At 37.7% G+C, this 22,367-nt stretch overlaps 1 protein-coding gene across 1 annotated transcript in view; it reads left to right on the top strand.

Annotated features, from left to right (window-relative positions):
• slc2a9l2 (solute carrier family 2 member 9, like 2) overlaps positions 1-22,367 on the top strand; it is a gene marked incomplete in the record, with an annotated part of 95,673 nt that overhangs the window by 30,178 nt on the left and 43,128 nt on the right. The window contains 3 exon segments of the mRNA XM_062415573.1: positions 4,180-4,312; positions 10,518-10,705; positions 13,917-14,027. Of these exon segments, the coding sequence (XP_062271557.1) occupies positions 4,180-4,312; positions 10,518-10,705; positions 13,917-14,027 (432 nt within the window).

The raw sequence follows: 22,367 nt of genomic DNA, 5'->3' as shown, positions 1-22,367 counted from the left end.
TGGGACACCAAATGAAACACCTGCAAGGGCAACTGTCAATTTGCTCTTCTAACAGAGCATCTGGAAAATAGGCTCACGGAAAAAGTGACATTCATTGCAAACAGCTACAGGCAGACAGATGATGGGCTTTTGATTTGCTGATTCTGGTGTCATGAGATTTTTTTATCAGCCGGGCTCTCATTTTTTGTGAGAATCCACCATGGAAATGGTATTGCGTTTATCCTATTTACTTACATACAATAACTGCAGAGAGTTCTTTATCTCTCGGGTAATAAAGAGATTGTCAGTCATGACAAAATGCATGATGCTACTGCAGAAAGAATGGTTAGAAGCCATTTTCATACTTTAAAGTTTTATATAATTTTGCCGAATACATCACTGATAAAAAAAAAGATTATTTATTTAGTACTTTCCAGTGAAAAAGAATATTTATATAAATATATTGTGATCTTTAGGTGTCTTCCTGTAATGCGCCTTGTAATCCATCCATCATACCTTACTGTAGTCTCTAACCAGCTAACAGTGAGTGACAGCCAATTAAACCTCCCCGCCTGCTGTGGAAAGAAATATCTGCAATTAACTGTTACTATCTCCACTAAACCTTGTAAAGATAATCAAGGAGCAGGTTTATTTCTCACTTGAGGACAGGTCTGGCTAAAGTAATTAAAATGGACCTAACACAGATACTATTAGCTTGTATAATTGGAAGAATCGAGATTTTTTACACATGACATTTTCATTACCTCTATCTGCTCACTCTAACCCCCCCTTTCTGGTTTATGTGGTGGTCTTCCAGCAGTAGCTGTTGGGGGATGCTACCATGAAATGAACTTTCTCCTCTGCTCGTTCTTCTGAGCTCCAGACTACAGAGATGATGTCTTTCATCCTTTGCTTTTGTCCAGTCACAGGATAACAATGTAAACCCTCCAGCCTCTACATTCTCACAGGAGATGATTTAAATGAAAAACTGTAAGGCTCTTGGAACACAACAATTAACCATTTGTCTGCTTCTGTTCAGTTTACTGTAAACCAGTATAACTCCAGGTCATAGCTGGGCTTTCTGAGCTGTGATTGTTTCATCACGGGGGATGATGGGATCAAGGCCCAAGGGGAAGACAGCCTGGCTCACCCAGTTTATCCTAGTTAAAAACAACATCACATGTTCCTTAGTTCATATTGTAAACAGTGCTGTCACTGTTTGTGTGTGAGAGAAGGACATGTATGCTATGTGCCATGGCCCATTCTGCACCCACACATTGTCACTCTTCAGTTGCCTTGCAATTGCAAAAGTCAACTATGGTTTGCTATGTATATCCCCAACAGGCACAGTCCAACATGATTATAGGATTTTTACAATATGTGGATGTTAGTGAGACGCCTTTGCTTCTTGTCAATGTTGGTCTAATTTGCTAGCCTTTTGGAGTAAGTAATCTTTTTTCCAGTGCATTAAATATCAGATATCCTATATTGTACTTATGCCTATATGCAGTATATATTAATATTAAATTAAATTAAATTAAATTAAATTGTTCAGTACATGAATTAGATTTTTTTTTACTGTTAGAGCAGCCTCCAAAAGGTCTAATCTATTCGCCTACTCTCATCTCCAGCTGGGATAAGACGACCCGCAGTGCAGCATCAGTGAGACCTGGGTTTATGCATTCTTACATTGACACAGCTTACCCAAGATTTAGTGCACAGAGGATCATAGACCAATTATTGGACTGTTACCAGTTAAGATAAGCCTGACAGAGGGGAAAAAGGGACAGCTAAGATTTTTTATATTCCAAGAAACATGTCGAAATGGCCTTACTGAGAGAGTTTTCTTAAATCCACAAAGAATTATCACAGATCAGAATCTGCAATCCCTCTGTAGCCCCTGGGAGCATTTCAGCATCTTTCAGCTCATTGTCTTTATTTTACATCCAGAACTTTACCATTTTGGTTTGGTCTGGACGACCCTTATCAACCTTGTTTCAGCAGGCAGTTATTTACAGAGCAAAACTGACACTGTGCCCTACCCGCCCAGCACCAAAAACCGACAGGCAAAGTTAGTAACTAACAGAGCTAAAAGGAGAGTGGACAGGCACATGACTCTAAGTGAACGCTAAGGTGCTAAATGTCTGTTAGATGTGTGCAGGCAGCTATTTACTAACACATTCATCATTTTGTGTTTACAGCTTGCTCCACATCCCAAAATTGACTAATAGTAACTAAAGAATATTACTGCTTTGGTATAAAACTTTGATTTGGATCATTAAGAAAAAATAAGATTTAAAAAATGTTGCCACTGTGTGCATTATACAGTAGCACATTGAGTACATTTAGGGCTTAGGCTGCATTGACATTGTTAAAGAAGAGTTAATTACATTATTTGAAAAGTTGCATTTGTATTTCATAGTTTAGGGGAATGAATCCCCAACAGACTTTCTCTGAGTGGAAAGCTGACATTTTATTATCTCCATGGGTTGGTGGGGCTCAGGAGGTTCAATCTCTGGCTTCTCCAGCCCACATTTCCTTGGTCAAGATACTGAACCCCAAATTGCTTGTGTGTGAGTGTATGAATGAATGTGCATTACATTAGATCCTGATGAGGTGGTTGGCACCTTGAATGGCAGCTTCTGTGTATGTGAATGTGTGAATGTTATAGAAACAGGGAGTTTGTGGCACAACTTTACCGACTTCCAAGGTGCACGGAGAAGGGAAAATAGTCTAAAGCGGTCAAAACTCCAGCAACACTTGTAGTTTATATAACCGGGTGAATGTTGACATATATTGAAGACAAGAAAGGCGCTATGAGTGTAGTTGATTTACCATTGTAGTATAAAATGGTTATCTCTTGATGTGTTGATGAAAAAGACACGTCTCACTTGTATATTTTAAAAGATTTTATTACAAAAGAGAACAGTGTCAAACATCCAATCTTGAGAGAGTCCCTGGTGCCGATCTGAGTCTCTCCCCCTACTCCAGTTTTGGCAACACTATATATAGTTTCCTATCTCTAAAAACTCCACCTTCTGAACAATTGATCAGTCAGGGAAAAACAGCCTCTGGCCTGACGTTTAACCTTTAACCTAAGAAAAACATGTGTTCGAATGTCACAGGATGTCACAGGATGTCACAAGAAAAAGGCAGAACAGATACCACACCATATCTCCTTTTACTGTCTCTGCATAACTTCTAATAATCCCCTCACATTTACTCAAGTGACACCATGAAGCATAGAGCTGCAAAATAAATACAAGTTGTTTATTCTTTTATCTTTCCTAAGGGGAATGTTTTGTGTGGTGTATTTGTATACTTATGTGTATTTACATTGTACTGTAGGTGTGACACACCATTAGTGGTAACGGCATGATGTCAGGTCAGTGAGTGTGTTTCAAATTGGCTTCCATAAATCTACCAGGCTTTAATAAATGTTTGACCTTCAAGGCATTTTGTGAAGAAATCACTGTGCAATTAGCTGTTTGTCTTCTTTGCAGTTTCTACGAGCACTTTGGAACACAGTTCTGATATAGAAACAAAATGAACAGTTCCCTGTGTTTCTGAGTTGGAAGATATTTGGATCTTATAAACTTTGCTTTATTGGCCTTATATTAAGCTGATCATTTTGTGCTTTACCTGTCATGGCAGGGACTGGGAAAATGGCCAACTCAGGTCCTGAATTTATCACAGCTCTTAAAGCAGGAACGCCTTTGACCAAAGGCACTTCCAAGACAAGAAGGAGGCGTCACTTAAAAACACCTATTATAGTACTAACTATTAAAGTTAAAAAGATGTTTTGTTGTTGTTGGGATATAGGATGAAAATTGATTTAGTTAACTTTTGTTCCTTTATATTGCTAAACATTTCTCATTCACCCTTTTCACCCTGTTAACAAACAATACAACAACATTTAGCTCATAGAGACATAGAGATGTATTACTCTAAGGAAATAGGCTTTCACATTCGAAGCATCGCCACAATCATATGCCCCCATTTCTACAAGCATGGTAACTCAGTGTTGGCTTGCATTCAGATGATAATCACAATTGCTTGCAGAAATTCTTAATGAAAGAATGATGTGGATCTACTTACACAACAGCTGTAAAACACATCTGTTTTGTCCAACTCTGTGGCACTTCCATGTCTGAAGCTTTGATGTAATTTTTTTTGTGTGTGTTGATGTTTTGACTACAGGAGTCCAGATGGAATTACCTGTTTTCCTTCTTGGCTTTGCCAGCAATGCTGCAGCTGTGTGTGTTGCCTTTCCTCCCAGAGAGTCCTCGCTTCCTGCTGATGGAGAGGAGGAATGAGGCTGCAGCAGAAAGAGGTATTACATACACTAACAGAGACACTTGTGCAAACCCTCTCACTCAACTACGTCTGCAGAATGTACACAGGCTGCTGCACTAAGTCTAATGCAATAGCTCATTTGCATTTGTAATGTCTGTGTTTGTGACTTTCTGTTTCTGAGTTATTGATTGACTCATGGATTAGTTTCCAGATTCTGACACATGGCCCATACTTTATGTTTGCAATACCCTGTAACCCTTTAGTTTCAGTTGCAAAGCAACACAGTTATGAGTAAATGAATTGCGCAGGAACACTGTTTAGTCATGTACAAGATTTCCTCCAGACATGTTTAATACTTGGAATAATGTTTTTTGTCTAATATATGGTTTTTCCTAAAGATGTTTTTTATTTAAGATTAGTTAATGTTTTCCATTCAGAATCTGTAAATATGCAAATGTTTTTCATTTAGAAAGTTTAACTGATGGACACAACATCTGCTACTAAAAAGGCTGTTCTCAGTGTATGAGCATAAGAAGCTTCAAATGTCCACATCACTTGTATAAGCATTATACTGAGCACTTTAAATTCGTTGTACTGGTTACAATGACAATAAAGGATCTATTCTATTCTACTGGACCATGAGTGGCTTCCAAACTAGTTGAGATGTCACAAATCATGCTCATAGGTACACGTAGCCTTAAACTCAACTCAACTCAATTTTCGGTCAGCGCATATAAACTTCCTCCATTCAGCAGATGAATGTAAAAACGTCCATTATTAAACTCTGCACATGCTGAACATCATTCTGCACAGTGAAGCTCAAACATCCAAATGAAGCAAATGCATTTTTGAGGCGAGGAGATCATTAAATTCAACAAAGCAGGCGAACAATCGTAATCCTTTTTTAAATTTGATTAATTAATCCATGACCACAGTCCCTCTTGTTTCAGTTGCCTAAATGTAATCAAAGCATTATACTGTATTATCAATGCAATTTGTACAACCAATTGCAGTTTTGCAACAAACATTTGCTACAATTTTGCCACTACACTAGAAAAAATGTAACCGCCCACAGGATTTGGTGTACATTTTTAGTTATTGTTTGTAAGTTCTTGCAGTTAAACCAAAGACTTGAAGTCAAAGAGTTTGTAAATCATCCAATGTGTATGTAGCATTCATGACATGATTGATGTGTGTGCTCTAATACTCACCTAATCTATATTCATCCTCTCACTCAGCCAACATTTTTAATTTTCCAGGATTTTGTAAGAGGGTGATCTTATAGAAAAATGTGACGTCAGATATGACTTTGATCAGTTTTGTCCCTTGTGTGCTTTGAGACCTTTGATGTCTATGTCTATACATTATACATGGGTGCTCTCTGAGGGTTTGGTTTGTTTTTGTTCCTTGCAAATTGGAACATCCGCTTTTGTGGCAAATGAACTCAAAGCTGCACAAGACTTCATCAAGGTCAAAGGAGTGAAGTGAAACAGTGGGCTTCTTGTGATGCTGAGAAAAGGCATGATAAAATTATGTAATTTTGAACACTGTTTTTTTCTGGCATTACTCGGTTTATAACATAAATCAGATTATTTTGGTTTGCCTTTCTCCATTATCAGAAATGCTTTAAAAGCGTCCAAATACATTAGACATGTAAAGACCGAAATGCTAAGGAGGAAACAACATTAACAAAGATAGAAAAAAACGGAAAATTTAAATATAGTTGATGATATTGTCAACTGTATACAGCACCATGTATGAGACATTATTATGTATTGGTGGCATCTGTTCACCTGTCTCATTTATTCAAAGAGAATAACCTTTTAACAATACCTGATGGAAGAATAATAAGGTATCAAGAATAATACATGATGCTCACACCACAGGTGTCCCATATAGTAGGTTTCTTGATCAAAATAGAAACACAACTAATGATGAAAAACTGATTTGATAAGAGTACTGCTCCAGGCCAATGTCTATATAGAAGGAAGAATTGTAGGAGCTCAAGTATCTATAAGAACTAGTTAAACGTTTGAACCAGTCATTCTGTAAAAGAAAAGATACCTTTTGTAACCCAGGAATGTTTTTTATTGACAAAAATAATCTGGCATATTCCCATCTACAGTATACCTGATGCTATCTTGGAAAGGTTACTCCATTTTTGCATTTGCAATTTAAAAAGTATGCAACACAAACACATTTGATTTGCAACAAAACACAGCAGGATTCAAACTTTCCATTGGCTCCAAAATGTGCAAATTGACTTAAAGTAGTAACCTGAAAAGGTCATCGATAGAAGTGAGCAGCATTGATGATTTTTCTCCTGTATCTGTTTTTTGTTCATTTAGTCAACACAATTAAATTTAAATTTGGTTTGATGAGCATAATCAACAGAACATGCAGGATGTTCTCAATAAACAAATGTTAACAATATAAAAAGACTATTACTAATATTTGAAGTTCTTGCTTTGTGCACTGTTAATTAAGCATTCAGTCAGTGTGTGCAGTGGTCTCTGTTGGTACCTAAACTGAGATTAAAGGATCATTCCAGTCCCTCCTGTAGATCTAATGATGACAGGCAGAGTACTGGTGGCATGTTCAAACATGCTGTTATTATTCACATTAGAACATTTTGTCTTGTTTTGATACATTTATGCAATAGTTTCTTTTTGAAAACAAGTTTTCACGTTGTGTACTGCCGTTAATAGTTTAATTTGATTTTTTGAATTCAAGGACAGTGCTTATACTTTGTTTGATAGACTCTCTCTTTTTGCCATCTGTCTTTGTTTATAGCTACACCAAATAAATAATTCCAACCTTGAGTCTGCTCATGAAACTGGAGTTCATGTTTTTCCACTCTTTTTAACAGACACGAAAGACCAAAACAGAAGTCAGCAAGTAGAGATCTTTATAAATCAGTGTTAAGTGTTAAGCAACCATAACAAAAATATTCTGTTAACATGGTGGGAGGCAATACAGTCTGTAATACTGTCCAATTAACTTTAAAGGTCATGCTGAGTTCTGAATGTCTTTAACTGCCACTGCGTTGTGTTTAGAGAAATGTGATCTTCCTGCCTGGTGCTTTATCTGAACACTTTATCAATCACTGGCTGTGAGAATCGCTCCTCGAGGAAGCGATTAGTGTTTGGTGAAAATGACATCCTGCCCAAACTCTCCTCACATCTTCCCTACATGTGGCAGCCAACATTTTGCTGGCATGAGTGTGAACATCGCTGCCGATTCATGTTGCTGGCTTGTGTTACAGCACTGCGGTTGGGGAATTGTTGTCAGTGGCACAAATCTTGAGGGGTGGGCCTGTAGTGTCCTATTATCATCATACAGTGTCAGACAGAAACAGCATGTTCTCTTGCACCCCATCTCATCTCTTGTCATGTTGTATATCTGCAGTGGTCCTGCCCTCCATTTAAAGGTTACAGAGGTTGAAGATGAGATAGTTTTGTATACTAAAGGATGTCAGTGCGATTGGCAAACTGCTGTTAATTTTAGGATTGCCTTGACTTAACAGTATTATTTGGCTGTCAGTCCCATTTTTGCCCCACTGCTGTCTTGTCTAATATGATATGGCACTATATTAAATATAAAACTACATATTTCTGAGCTACTTTTAAAGATTGAATCTTCAGTAGGAATGAATGCGCTTGGGGCTGAGTGCCACAGGCAATGTTGGGAACTTGGAAAGTAATAAGAGACTGACTAAAGCACTGTTTGTTCTTTAAATTAAAGCAAAAAAAAAAAAAGCCTCCACATCAACCCTCATCGCTTTTAGATGTTCTTTGAATACCGAGCTCAGTAATGTTTTTGAATCCCCACAGTGACCTTGTAGAGTCCCCTCTCAAACATTGTATCAGTCAGGCTGTCAGTTGTGTCAGTTGGGGTCCTTTAAAGGTTCTTGTGCCATGTCTCTCCATCTTGTGGCAGTGGTGAGGTCTTTGGACACAACGGTGATTTAGAGTGGGGCCCCTCCTGCTGGGAAGATAAAATAGGCTACCTCCTGAGGGACAGTGACACTATTGCACAGCCCACCATCATCATATAAACATTAATATCATGACATATCATGCCACGGATATAGACAACCCCAGTATGATTCTGGATTCAGGTGGGTTTCCATATGTTCTATCAGCAGTGAGACTCAATAGCATACTCATTTACATGAGCTAATCTAGATAGTAATTAGTGTTATGTCACCTTACTCAGGTGACAGGATAATTTCAACATCATGTGGGTTTCTTGCCTTTTATTCATTAACTTACAGTTTTTACATCACTGTAGATTCTCTTTATCAGTATATAAAATTTGCTGTTTTCCATTATCTTTAAAATATACAATATACATGATAGAATAACGTGAGTAAAAGAGAGTTTCAATTCATGCTCTGATCATCTTGTTTAGGTTTCCCTAGTTGTTATGCAGGTTCAAGGTTCGAATCGCGTTCAGCTAAAAGTTTTATTTTAGGAACAGAAATGTGTTACTTCGATATGCTTAACAATAGTAGGGAAAGGTATTTGTGTCAGACATATATTTTGATGCCATTTCACACTCATTTACTTTCATAACTATACATCAAAACCTACAACTGTGTAATTATTTCCACAGGCAAAATATCAAACTTTCTCTGAATCATTTTACCATAAGCGATGTGTGTTTATACTATATATATATAGACATACATATCATGAGATGTAATTCCTTGTGTACAGCATAAACAACTGATTGTATCTTTATTTGATCTCTCTCTCTCTCTCTCTCTCTCTCTCTCTCTCTCTCTCTCTCTCTCTCTCTCTCTCTCTCTCTCTCTCTCTCATGCTCACACCCACACAATTTCCATGCCTTACAAAAGCCACACTGTGCCACCCTGGGGACCTTGGAACAGGCTTTAGTTTGACCAGTTTTTCTACCTCCTCTGGGGTCACTGTTCACACAGTGTGCCATCCAACTCTCACATCCTAATGACCTGCTTTTAGTCAGTGTCTGTGTGTAGAGATTTGCTATTCTGGGTTGTGTCCTTAACCTGCACCCATCTTGAGTTCCCATAACCCCGGGGAATCACCTTTACAGGAAAAAGGATTAAAGTGAGGGAAGAAGTGACTTAACACCCACTGTTCCCCCCTAGTCTATCACATCCTAATAGCACAAGTTCAAACAACCTTCAGCAGCTAAGCTGCAAAGGACTGCCAGAAAATACTCTATGCCATTCTGTGTCACACACAAATATAACATGCACATGTAATTCTGGTTTAAAGCTTTGGTGATTGAAAAATTAATAAAAACTACAATAATCTATCTAACATTCAGGATGCACAAAATATCAATTGTATTAACTTGCTGCAGTCAGATTCAAAAACCACTATGAGAGTTTTAATTTTTTAATTTGAGGGGGAAAACAATATAGTAGAACATAGATGGAACTTTCTAATCTACTGTGCTTAGCAGATGAACAGAGATGAGTGTCATCAGTATTGCAGTAATGTAATATGTTGCTGATGAATCTTGTATTCCAGTATTATAGCTGGAATGCAGGACTTTTATTACACCCTTCTGGCAGTGAGAGTAAAACAGGGCGCTTGGTGGTGATTGCCTGACACAAACATGCAGCACACTCTCAGGCGCACCCCGAATGACATCCACACAGAGAGGGCCGGTAAAAACAGATATGTTTTGATGGTCCAGCTGCCCAAATTCATATTTCCACTGGGATTTTTCCTAGTATGCCTGATGGCCAGTACAGCATTGGCCACAACCTACTGTTCTGGCTGTAAAATTGTGGCTGAATAGTTGTAACTATAACTATATTAACTATATTTGATATGTTTGCAAAGTCTAAAGGAGCCACATGAGTAACAGCCAAATGGGCAGTGTGGAAGTGTTGTCCTGGGTAGGAGATTTAAAAACTCCAACAAAGATAAAAGAATAGGTGTAATTCAAGGTTAGAATATAGACCATTGATTTCAAAGACACAGGAGTTGGGGCCGGTCACTGGTATAGAAGCTAGATAAAGCTTCAGGATACAATGCTAGCTTTGTATTTTTCATCAGTCTAAGTGGGTGTTAAGTTTCATTGGCTCTGAAATAAATCCCCAAGTTCTTTGATCTCAGCATGATGGTTGTTTTTCGTGGATTCCTAAACCCTTTTTAATGTGTAGATATTTTTAACTCTGTGTGTGTGTGTGTGTGTGTGTGTGTGTGTGTGTGTGTGTGTGTGTGTGTGTGTGTGTGTGTCAGCCTTTCAGAGGCTTTTGGGAAAGAAGGATGTGTCCAAAGAGCTGGAAGAGGTTCATGCAGAGGCTCGAGCTCAGGACAACGTACACACCGTCTCTATGTTACAGCTGCTGAAGACTCCAGCTGTTCGCTGGCAGCTCATCACTATCATCGTCACAATGTCCTGTTATCAGCTTTGTGGCCTTAATGCTGTAAGTCTCGTTCTTTAACCATGTTCTGTATTGCAGTACATTACATTTAGGTGTTAATGTTGTTTTATTTATATCTGTTTATCTATTTATTTAAATAAACGATTGAGAGATTCAGATGACTAAACATGGGCAAATATTTAAAAACATCCTTTTTTACATACCGTTTGCACTGCAGACATAATGTGTATCAGCCAGAGACTCTTGAAGATGCTTTTCACGCCTCCAGTCACACTTCTAGTTACACCTCGCCCTTGTCAATCAGTTTTCAGCCCACGGTTGACAGATTTACACAAGTGCAATGGCAGGAAGGTGAAAAGTGTTTCCTCTTCTACTTGAGTGACTCAGACAAGAGAAACAGCGAGCCATTCTGCTCTCTTCTTACCACACCATGTACAACAGGCCCAGATGACAGTTTCTTTCACTTTAGGAAGTGCTTTCTGTCTCAGGCAAACAGCATCATTTACTTAATGCTGCATGGAAGTGAAACAAAGTGTAAACTCAGCTTTTACATGTTATCACCTTAATAGATATTTAGCTGATAGAATTCAGCGGGTTTGGAGCTGCTGCTGGATATGATGCTAATAAGAGCAGTGAGACTGAACCAAAACAGTGAAGATGAAGGCCATAATACCAAAACATGAGTTGAAAGACTCTAAAATGCTATGATGAAACGCGGGGAACTGCAGAGTTGGGTGATAATTCTCTGTGGGTTTGTCACTCGGAGTGGCTTCTTTCACATTGCATTTGCTCTATTGTTAGTATGAAAAATGTTGATAAGTGCAGGTTATGTTGTGCCACTCACTCATTGGAGCTATAGTTTTTGTTTAGCCAGAAATAATGCTTTCTGAGTTTCATTGTGAAAACACCTGAGAAACTGCTAGCTAGCTGCTAAAACCTCCAATACATTAAAATAGGTTTACATAAAGACTTGAACATTTATTATTATTTTTGTAAGTTTGAAATATTATTATATAAACCAAATCATTCCTAAATCTCTTACTTAGATTTATGAATAAGCAGGAATATGGGGATGTTTGACAAAAAGAATGACAGGACTGGCAGTTAATTGCATAACTGCTGAAGTGTGCTGTCTTCTCTGTATTGTTACAGTGCTACTCTTTGGTGGATTAGGTGTGGCAGCACTTTGCAGTGTTTCTCCCCCTGGGTCTGTGTGTACATAGGTGTGACCTCAAATGTGCAATCTTTATATTTTCTTTGTAAACATCTGCAATCTGCAAAAGCACATGTTTTGTCCGTCAAAAGGAACTGTAACAATATCGAGCATAAGAAAAGAACAAAAGCAGTCACCAGTTTCTCGCCTCGGTTAGTGTGGCTCAGTCTCTTTTTAGGTTTGTGCTCAGCACCGCTGTGTTTGGGGACCCGTGGGCATGGAGAAGTCACTGTGAGTCACTCTGTCCTGTGCACTTTGTAGACAGGAAGAGATGTTTAACCATCCTCCACCTGCTGTGTTGCAGTGCTCTTGGTGGGTGGTAATGACTGTTGTCCTGTTATGGGACCTAACCTCTCTGTCTCTGGCATACCGATGCCAAGAATATCCTAGCAAGAGGAGAACAGTTGCTGCTCATTGCTGCCATCCACCACTCAAAAGAGAGTTACAACAAAAAGCAACCTTAAATGATTTACTTTCCATCACCATGTGGAATCATTTTAACAGCAGCAACCTGAACACGACAAAAACCTAAAAAATGTGAAAGACAAGATTAAAGCTCAACTAACTAAGATGTGCAGTGTTTAATTCTGCTCAGTGTCAAATTGCCAAAAAAAACACACACAGTTATGCACCATTCCCTGTCTCATTCAGTCTCTAATAAACATACAAGGTTTTAACAGTCCTGCTTTTTGTTATTTTCAGCAATTGTTTAGTCAAAACAGATAATTTTGGGTTTAAAGCTAAAATTCATGAATTATTGGCAGTTCTTTGACTGACATGCTTTAGTAGGCTTCATGCAGTGTATGCAAATGGCTTCTTAGCTTGTCTCCAGCTGAAATTCATATTCATTTAAAATCACGACAAATCTGATAGGTTGATGGACTTCTTAGTAGCAAAGCTGGAAATCACAAACCTCATCTGAATTATCATATGACCATGACTTCATTTACATACATTTTCATTTCAAGATGACAGGAAGGTAATCTAGACCACTCTAGAGGTCTCTATTTTGATTGTTGTATTAACTACCCCATCACCTTACGACCCATCAAATGATTACAGTACATGTCACAATCTGAGAACCACTTGGTTCAGCTTATTGTGCTGCTGTGAAGATAAGTTGAGAATCTATATATACATTCCTGGAAGCAGAGTTACAGTATTAGTGCTTCAGCTTGTCAAAACTTGTGATTTTCTTGACAGTTGTGTACTTGTTTTGTATTCACATTCACATTGTTACCTGTCAAAATGAAGGTTAGAGGAGAGAGTGCAGAGAGATAAGACTAATCCTCAAATGTTACATTTAACTGTGGAATTCTTCAAGCTCTTGTACTTTTTGTCTTTTTACTGTAAGCTGTTGGATCTATTTTGGATTTTAATTATATAAAACTCATTATTTATGGAGCTTAAAAAAACACAAAATGTTAATGTCAGTGTGTGTCTAGTTACGTATTGGTTATGGCTGAGTAATCCATTTTTCAGCATCATGAAAAAATGTCTTGATGCCTGCCATCAGCATTTAATGTGAACTTACACCATGTCCACACAGGCTGCATGTAAAGCATCGTGTCAGCAGCAGCTTCAGTTAATTCATTGTATACATAAGGTACAATCAGGCACAGCACGGTACTCAGAGCCCCATCAACAGTCACTGTGGTTACTTGTAAAACTGAGGAAAATAAACTTACAGCCTAGAAAGTGACTTCTGAGAGGAATGCGAACCATTACACAGCCTGTGTAGACAGCTGCATTGATACCAATAGAAGTATATCTGTTTTGTTATGTGCATGAGAAAGATGTCTGACAAACACTTTACAAACACCCTCTGTAGGCACAGACTCAATTATATTGGGAATAATAAGAATGTAACACATTTGATCAAACTATGTAATTGCTTACAAGCTCTTAAGGCCAGCAAGATGGCCTGGATGTCTATGATAAAAGATATTGTATATGAATTGTATGTTTTTTGCTCTCAGATGTATGTCTGACACATAAAAGAACAGTGCAATTTTAATGTATTATTATTGTTTTTTATAGATTTGGTACTACACCAATGGGATCCTACGGGAAGCAGGCTTTGCTGAGAACATTCTCCCCTACGTAACCCTGAGCACAGGGGCTACAGAGACTTTGGCTGCCATCATCTCAGTGAGTATTACTATTTTTAAAACATCTCTGGTTCCGGGTATACGTTTGCTCTTGGAAAATAATTACAAAGTAAGGTTTCTACTTCACTTGTGGTCTTGACTGTCATGGGCTGGTCACAGTCAGGAGGTTCAAAGAAAGGTTTAAAAATGCTGAATTAAAAGCAGAAATTACATTTAATCCTCTTATTGTGTTGATAATTGAGCTATTTTCTTCCATTGAAGCAGTCAGGGGTTTGTTTTCACTGCTAGTTTAAAAAACAAATTGGCTATTTCTGTGTTGTATTTTAAAAAAGGCTCAAGGTCAGCAATATCCATGCACATATGAGGCAAGATTGTCTTTATGATGAATTAAGATGGTACTAAGCACCGTTTTAGGAAATGTCTCTTTTTATAATCTTTATGTAAGATGTTTTCCAGAAATGGCTTAGTGAACAAATCAGCCACCTCACAGTACAGGAAAGTAACTCCATACCACTGGCAGCTCAGCACAGCATTATAGATTTATATGACTGGGAAATTGTGGTGTTGTCAGAGATGATCAGCTCAGTTGATGTGGAAAGGCACGGCAAGAGCTAAATGGCTGAGCAGGGAGCATTTTGCACTAAACAGTTGGCAGCTTGTTAGGTAGATTCAGTAGCAATCCACACCTGAGTATTGTGTGATGACATGCTTTGTAATGATAAATCTAAATGATAAAACCCATAATAAAATGAAAACACTACATATACAGTACAGTCTGACACAAAGCAGCACCGTGGACACAAGAGATGAGTTTACAGATGTCTTATCCAACACATTTGTCCTCTATTGAATCGTCAGTGTTAGAAAATCTGAGATTACACAACAAATCATTTTTGATGCACGATGAGGGGTGATTTTGAGGAGTTTATATCTTATTCTCTTTGTAATGAACGCCAGCATAGGACTTGTACTCCGAAGAGGTAGAGTGGTGTGAGACTAATTGCAAGTTTTTTCAGAGAAAGGATTTGATTTGATTTGATTTGCCACAGTCAAAGTCCTGTTAACTGTTGCTGTAGATATGCTGACCTACTGATGGCTGTCTGCTATTGATGCAGAGTACATCATACAAGGTAGAACTGTGCAGGCTGTGTTACTTAACCAGGCAGTAATGCCAGGCCATGATATTCATTTTCAAAAAAACAAAACAATAAATTCCTGTAGTTCAGGTACTGTATGTATTCCAACACATTTACTCCTTTTTGACTTCCGGAATTTAGTGTAGTTTATGGACTTCTTCTGAAGATGTCCCTGCATACTCTTCCCAGTTCTGCTCTGTGTTTAACAGCGCTTAACCTCATTTAGCGACTGCTTTTCATGGCTGCTACAACTCATGTCCAGCATTCATTAAGACTGCAATATTAGGGTATGTCTTTAATGTTATTGATGTTAAATTGACTTTTATGTAGCTGACTTCTTGTCTAATCAAAACTGACAAGTGAGTGAGAAAAATTTAAACTTTATTTGATTCATGTGGTAGTACTTAATTAAGAAGAAAAAATGATGTAAGCTGTTCAATTAAGACGAAAAGCTTTTATTGTTGCCGCCTTTGAAACAGGAGTCTTGCTTTTTCTTAAATTTTTATTACCCTCCAGAAGAACAACACCATGTCTCTATGGGTTTTTTTCTACCTGAAAATAGGTCTTAAATGAACATGTCACTTTTTAATCTGTTATTGATTTGAACACTAAAGCAAATGTCAGTTTCTGAGTTTAGTTTCCATTTGGGGACCATTTAGGTCAAAAGGGTCAAATCATTTACTGGTGTAATACAAACACAGCTTCAGGCACAATTTCTCTGCATCAAGCGCTACATTTTCAAACAAGAACATGGCACAAAATGCAGTGGAAGATGAACTATGTCATCTCGCTTCAATTAAGTGTTTTAATGCCCTGTGTGGGTTGCTATCCATGCCTGTGATTCCTCACAGCATGAGTGCATTAAGTCTTTGATTCGTGGCAGTGACAAGACCCCACTGAGTGACTTAACTGCATGGTGACTGACTTCAAACATCTGGCATCCTGCAGACACCAGTTTTTCCTCTCACCCTGCAGCATCCTCACCCAAATGGCTTCTACAAACCACCCTTATTTTAGTGCTGAAAATAATGAGCTAATAGCACACACAAAGAAGTTGGAAAAGATCGAAATTAAACTCATGTATTTATGAGAATAATTTATAATAAAGTGCTGGTATTGTGGAAAATGAGAAAATTGAACTTTGGGGTAGATTAGTTTGATGGTGGGAGCCTTCCTCTGCTGTAAAATTATTTATTTCTATCTTCTCTATTTTTTTTATTTTTTTGAAATTGTGAAATTTTAAAATTCGCGACTCAAGAGCTAGCAGTATTGAGGCTGTACTCATTACCAGTGGCGGCTGGTGACACAAATGTTTGGGGGGGCGCAGTTTTATGGTTGGTGGTCCTAGGGTTAGTGTCAAATAAGCCGTAGCACCACTTCATACCGCAGCAAAAAAATATAAATAAGAAAGAAAAACTAATCTAAAAACAACACAACACACTATAATGTCCCCTGGTTTGTCCCAGTATGGTATCTCTGACCCACAAAAAGAGGAATAAAAAATTATAACCAGATATGATAAAATGCCCATTTCACTCACATCACTTCAAGATACCAGCAGTTAAAGCAGAGTTACCAATAAGGTAATATGCTTAAAAAGAGACACCACCTATATTTTAGATATTGTGTCTTCAGTCCTGATTTCACTGTAATCTGTTAGTTGTTGCAATACCTAAACATGACAATAGATGGCGCATTAAGCACTATACACTGCTGTGATTAGGCATAATTTATTTAACTTATTTTAATAATGAAATTTACCCCAAATAAACTGTAATAGTCAAAATTACTTCCATCATTTCTTATCCTGCATTTATGCTTTTTAGTTTTTTACACTTCATAGCTATGTCTTTTATAAAGTATTTTTTAACACTTTACAATATTAATAACAGCAATGCAGCTACTACCTGATCTTTTATATGTCCTGTTGGAGCTGCTGGATGCAGCCACTGACTGAATCTATGTTCCTCTTCTGGAGCTTGGCTTAGCAGAGGTCTACATGTGGCCAGATGTGGTGAAACAGCTGCAGAAAGAGCTCAGCAATGCTAAGTCTGCTAAAAACAACTTAGCTCCATGCTATTGTCTCAATGGCTGCAGCTTTCTGTTTGCATTTTTTCAGAGAGATGTTTTAGGTCTCGTTCCCCTGTCGTTGTCCACAACGTTTCGGTGCTGACACTTTGAAACAGCAAACAGATAAAGCAATAACTCACACTGCATCCAGCTAGCCAGCTCCGTTTATCATAACAGCAGCAGGAGATACTCTCAGCTCCTCCATCACCTGCTGCTGCTTTATCCTCTTTCTCTCTTCTAGTTAAAGTCTTGTGAAATTAGGTTTTTGTAGAGAAATTACAAAATAATCTTCTTTAATTTCCGCGGCTCCACTTTAACGTCATCTCCTGAACCTACCGTCAGCAGGAGTTTGGGTGACAGCAGCTGACGGGAGGGCGTGAATGACAGCCGGAACTGTCCAATCACAGTAGATTAAAAAACATGAAACAACAACAATTCGCTGCCAATAAAAGTGGGCGTGTCCGGGGCGCACTGAGCTGCGCCCCGTGGGAAACGTGACGCAGGCCAATGAGAGAGCAGCCTCAGGTCATGTGCTTGTCAAAAGTTTGAGGGCTTGCATTGACTTCCATTAGTCCGGCGCCCCACATACAGGAAGTACGTATAGAAATTAATAAAATACCATTTGGAATCGATTTATAATGAATGATGACAGGTGCTTAATGACAGGAGGCTAACAGGACCATCTTGCAAACAAATACTATTTATTTCATAATTATTTAGCATTTTCTAATTCATTTATGTTTAATATGTTTAAGTAGATTTTGGCCAGATATTTGATGGGGGCGGCGCCCCAGCGCCCCGCATTGACCGACCGCCACTGCTCATTACTATGTCAAACAGAGCAGTCAAATCAAATATGCAGGAAATGCAGCAAATCATAACACTGCCAGTGGGCTAAAGCTAAGTGAATGTAATCCAGCGACTTTGTTAGGAAACTTAGACATGGTCTTACCATTCTGAAACATCCTTTGGAATCTGAGCTGTGCAACCACAGATCCCTCTCCCCTTTTCCCATTCAGGACCAGAGTCTGGTTCATAGACCATTATACACTGTTTTACATCTCCAGCTACAGCCATCACTGCAGGTAAAGATGTATCATAAGGGAATTTGTATTATTCATTGCGTAGTAGTCCAATTAGCCGCGGGTGAAGATGGGGGCTCACATCTCCAGCCAATCGGAGTATATTGTCATTAATATTGTAGATTTTATGTAAATAGCTTTAGAAACAGCCTGCTAGAGGACAGAGGGGAAACTGGGCTTTAGAAAAATCCCATGAAACCATGAATAAAAGGTCACAGATATGAAATATAGATCCAGTATTTATAAAAGTGAGTCAAAAAAGGCCATGATAATACATTTTTAATACTTCTGCTAAGTCTAACTTTTTTCATTCAAGGTGATGCTCCATATTTGTACTGTATACAAGGTCCCATAACTACAAACTGTGCAAGACAATCAAACGCAAGACAGAACTTCCTTCAGGACAATTCAGAATATTTGACACCTTTCTTCTTGAAAGATGCCAAATTTGTATGAGCCTCAGGGAGGCTTTGACATCTGATGAAAAAGATTCATTTGATTTGTGGTTTCAAGAGTTTCAAATATTTATTTGTAGTTTTAAGAGTTATATCAAATATTTATAGTATACACCTGCCGTTTAAAATGCAATTTCTTTCATTTAGGTTGCAAACATTTCAAAGGTGAGGCATAATCCACAAATCTTGTGATTTAATGCACCAAAGGGTTCATCTGGTTTAAGCTCTAACCTTATTTCATCATTAATACCTTTACACCATACAAAGACTTACACAGACTCTTCACCATGGCGCAAAATAATGGATATTGAGCAACCGGTCATGTCAACAATTTCTAATTTTATAGTTGTACTGGGTGAGTGTGCTCTGATTTATTTATTCATGCGTGCTTGTAGCTTTTCCTGTATGGTTGTTAGTGTTATAGAGACTATAGTGACTTTGGTGTTGCATGTAAAGGAATGTTTTTTGTTGTTTTTTTGTGTGTGTGCCTGTCCAGAAACTACAGGTAGAAGTTAGCTAATAGCTAAATCTGACATATATGATCTGTTCTTATTTTAAGATGAATGTGATTGTGCATGGTCCTTGTTTAAGAAGTAGATACTAATTAATAATACCTCAAACCATCAGTTCTGACTTTTCATAATTGGACTTTTTATACTACACTTAAAGAAAGGAAATAAACAGTCAGAAAAGAAAGGCTGGAGTAGGTCAACTGTAAAAATATGTGAGGAAAGATTACATGTCTTTAGCATTCTGCAGTTTGGTGTTAATGAGTTTTGGGAGTACCCAGCCTTGGGTGCACCCAGAAGACGCCATCTTTCATGGTATTCCTCTATAGGGAAATTAAGATCTGCTCTGTGATCACAGACAAACAGAAGAGGAAGGCTGTCCCTTATGGTTTGATGTGCTGAAAATGAGAAAGCTATGTGACATGATGATATGATATTATCTGGAAGCAAAGAATCGCTTGTATCATACATAATATAACATATGTCCATGTCCAGTGGAACATGTTACTCACTGTAACTATGCTACATTCATGATTGATATTGAATATAGCTGACAGTATTTACCACTGACCAGCTATTCTTGTCTATCATGTAATATTAGCCTCGCCTCCATGCTAGTCATGAGATCCCTTTGATTTGTGGTAGCAATATGAGCATATTTTATAAGTTATTTCTTTTTACTTTGTAGTTTTCAACTTAATTCTTATGTATATTATTGTTACATAACAATAATTATATTTGTACTTTATTTGCATGACATTAGTAGACAGAAGACATTTTCATGGCATTACCAAGTCATGCATGTATAAACAAATAATATTCAAAAACATATGGCATATATTATATATCTCTTTTATGTGTTTTGCAATTTATTTTTCTGAAACCATGCAGGAGAAAAACTTATACACACCACCTTTTATTGAACACATATGCTGTCATCCAGGTCTGTCAGTATGCACTATGATCCCAGTAGACAACACTTAACGGTAAATCAACAATACAACATAATGCTGTAATGCAAAGAAACGGTAAATATGATTAAATAATAAACCGGTTTATGCAAATGTATGCTTTAATTCAATAATCACCTACTTGGAAGTGTAACATCATTGAACTTTATGTACAGGCAATGGATGTCCTTGGACCAGAACATCCAAATGTATTATCTCCTCCCAAGCTAAATTAACACCTTCTGTCTTTGGCAGCTTATTAAAGGAATCTTATAGTTGCCTGTGGCAATACTGCACCTCAGACACATTCATTTGTTGTTGGGTGACACTATCAGAGCAGTAGTACACAGGATTTGTAGGGGAGGAAAACGGTCGATAATATGATTGATCTCAATAGAAGCATTAACCGATAATGTATTATTTCTGTTTCCAACAACCTACTGAGTTGCAGGGTCCAATGGTCACTATACTGTAACAGAGCCATCGTACTATTGTGTTTGAAATTTCTATATAACAATTCTATCTGTTTTTGGATGTAGTGCTGGAAAGAAAAAGGTGCGGGTAAGCAGTTATTCTTACACTGTCTTAACATTCTCCTCCTTTGACTGTTGTGTTTTAACATGGGTTTCATTCAGCTGCTCTTGTTTCCTCCCACAGCCCAAAGACAGGAAAGTGTAGACTAAAACCTTTCATGCCGACTGCAGTATTTGTGTAACAACCTGTACCTGTTGCGCTAACAGTGCATGCTGGGATAGGCCCCCAGCGACAATGAAAAAAAAATAAGGGGGTGTAGGAAATATATGGAATGGATGGATGAGTCACTCCAGCCTTTTTATTGAATTATTTTCAGCAATATGGACACATGTGGCTAGAGGAGGGTCACTGATAAAATGTGTTATCGTTGAAACTGCAGGAAAACTGCCTTTGAGAAAAGAAACTCCATTGTGTGCCTAGTGGTCTGAAGCACATACCATGTAACCCCATTTAGACCAAAACTAGAGTTTTCCTCTTATTCGCTTCATATTTTTTGCCATCCTCTACTGTCAGCTTTGAAAAGTAAATGTGCCATAAAGACATTGGATAGTCAAGTCAAGTTAAATGTATCTATATAGCACATTTCATTCAATTAGAAACATAATTTGAGTTTATAATTTAAAGAAATATAGACTAATATATCTACATTATATCAGCACCTAATGGGAAACTATTTAGGAAATATTTGGGGTACACAACAGTCTCAGGTATCCTCAGGTACTTCGAGGCAACATTGTTGGAAGAATTGTAATTAGATTCTTTATTACACCCACAGTTATGAGCAAATACATGTTCTAAAGCACAACCATATTAGATAGTATGTGGGGCAATACATGTAGATAATTCTCATGTATTTTGAGAATATCTGAAATTGTACAGTTTTGGAAAAATGTTCATATGGCTAGTATCAAAATTCTGGGCTATGATAAACCTAGGTGATGTATAATACTGTACTTTGGTAATATGACAGGAGACATTGTGTTAATAGAGTATAGAATAAATAGAAAGGAATACAATAGATACTTATTTAAAGTTTTGCTGGAAGCTTGTAAAAAGGTGGATACAAAGAGATTGAACAACACTAGTTAAATGGCTGAAAACTGAGTGAAATATATGTTATGAAAATGTTAAGTCATGGAATAAGAGCCCAAGAGTCACAATGTGAGGAGAAATGGACGATAGCGACATGTCAACAACAAGATAAGAGAATTAATAACTGAGTATGTCACAGTAAAAAATAGGTCTTGTGGAGGCAGGGCAAATCTAGATTATCCCCCTTTGCATGTTAGCTTTCTGTAATGGAAAGCAGCAAGAAACGGTGATAACTGACACATCTTGAAGATTGATCATGAAATCATATTATCTGCAGGGCTTTGCATAAGCAGGCACCTCATTTTTACTTAGTGTTAAGTAGTGGTATAGTATGTTAAGTAGTCGTAGCATTTTTTCAAGTAGAGCATCCTCACCACAATCCACAATGCCTGGAGCAAATATTTATCTGCTTATGTCCATTGCATCTGTTCATACATTCCCATTTGCTTTCTATGCATTCTTGCTGCCTTTAAATTTAGCATCTCATTAAATATGAATGCATCATTAAGCATCAAACAAACATATTTACTCTACTTATTAAAGCCCTGTTTA

This window comes from Scomber scombrus, chromosome 3 (assembly GCF_963691925.1).
Source record: "Scomber scombrus chromosome 3, fScoSco1.1, whole genome shotgun sequence".
In the NCBI taxonomy this organism is placed as follows: Eukaryota; Metazoa; Chordata; class Actinopteri; order Scombriformes; family Scombridae; genus Scomber; species Scomber scombrus.
The sequence above is the reverse complement of the archived record's forward strand: the minus strand, read 5'-3'. Positions and strand labels throughout refer to the sequence as shown.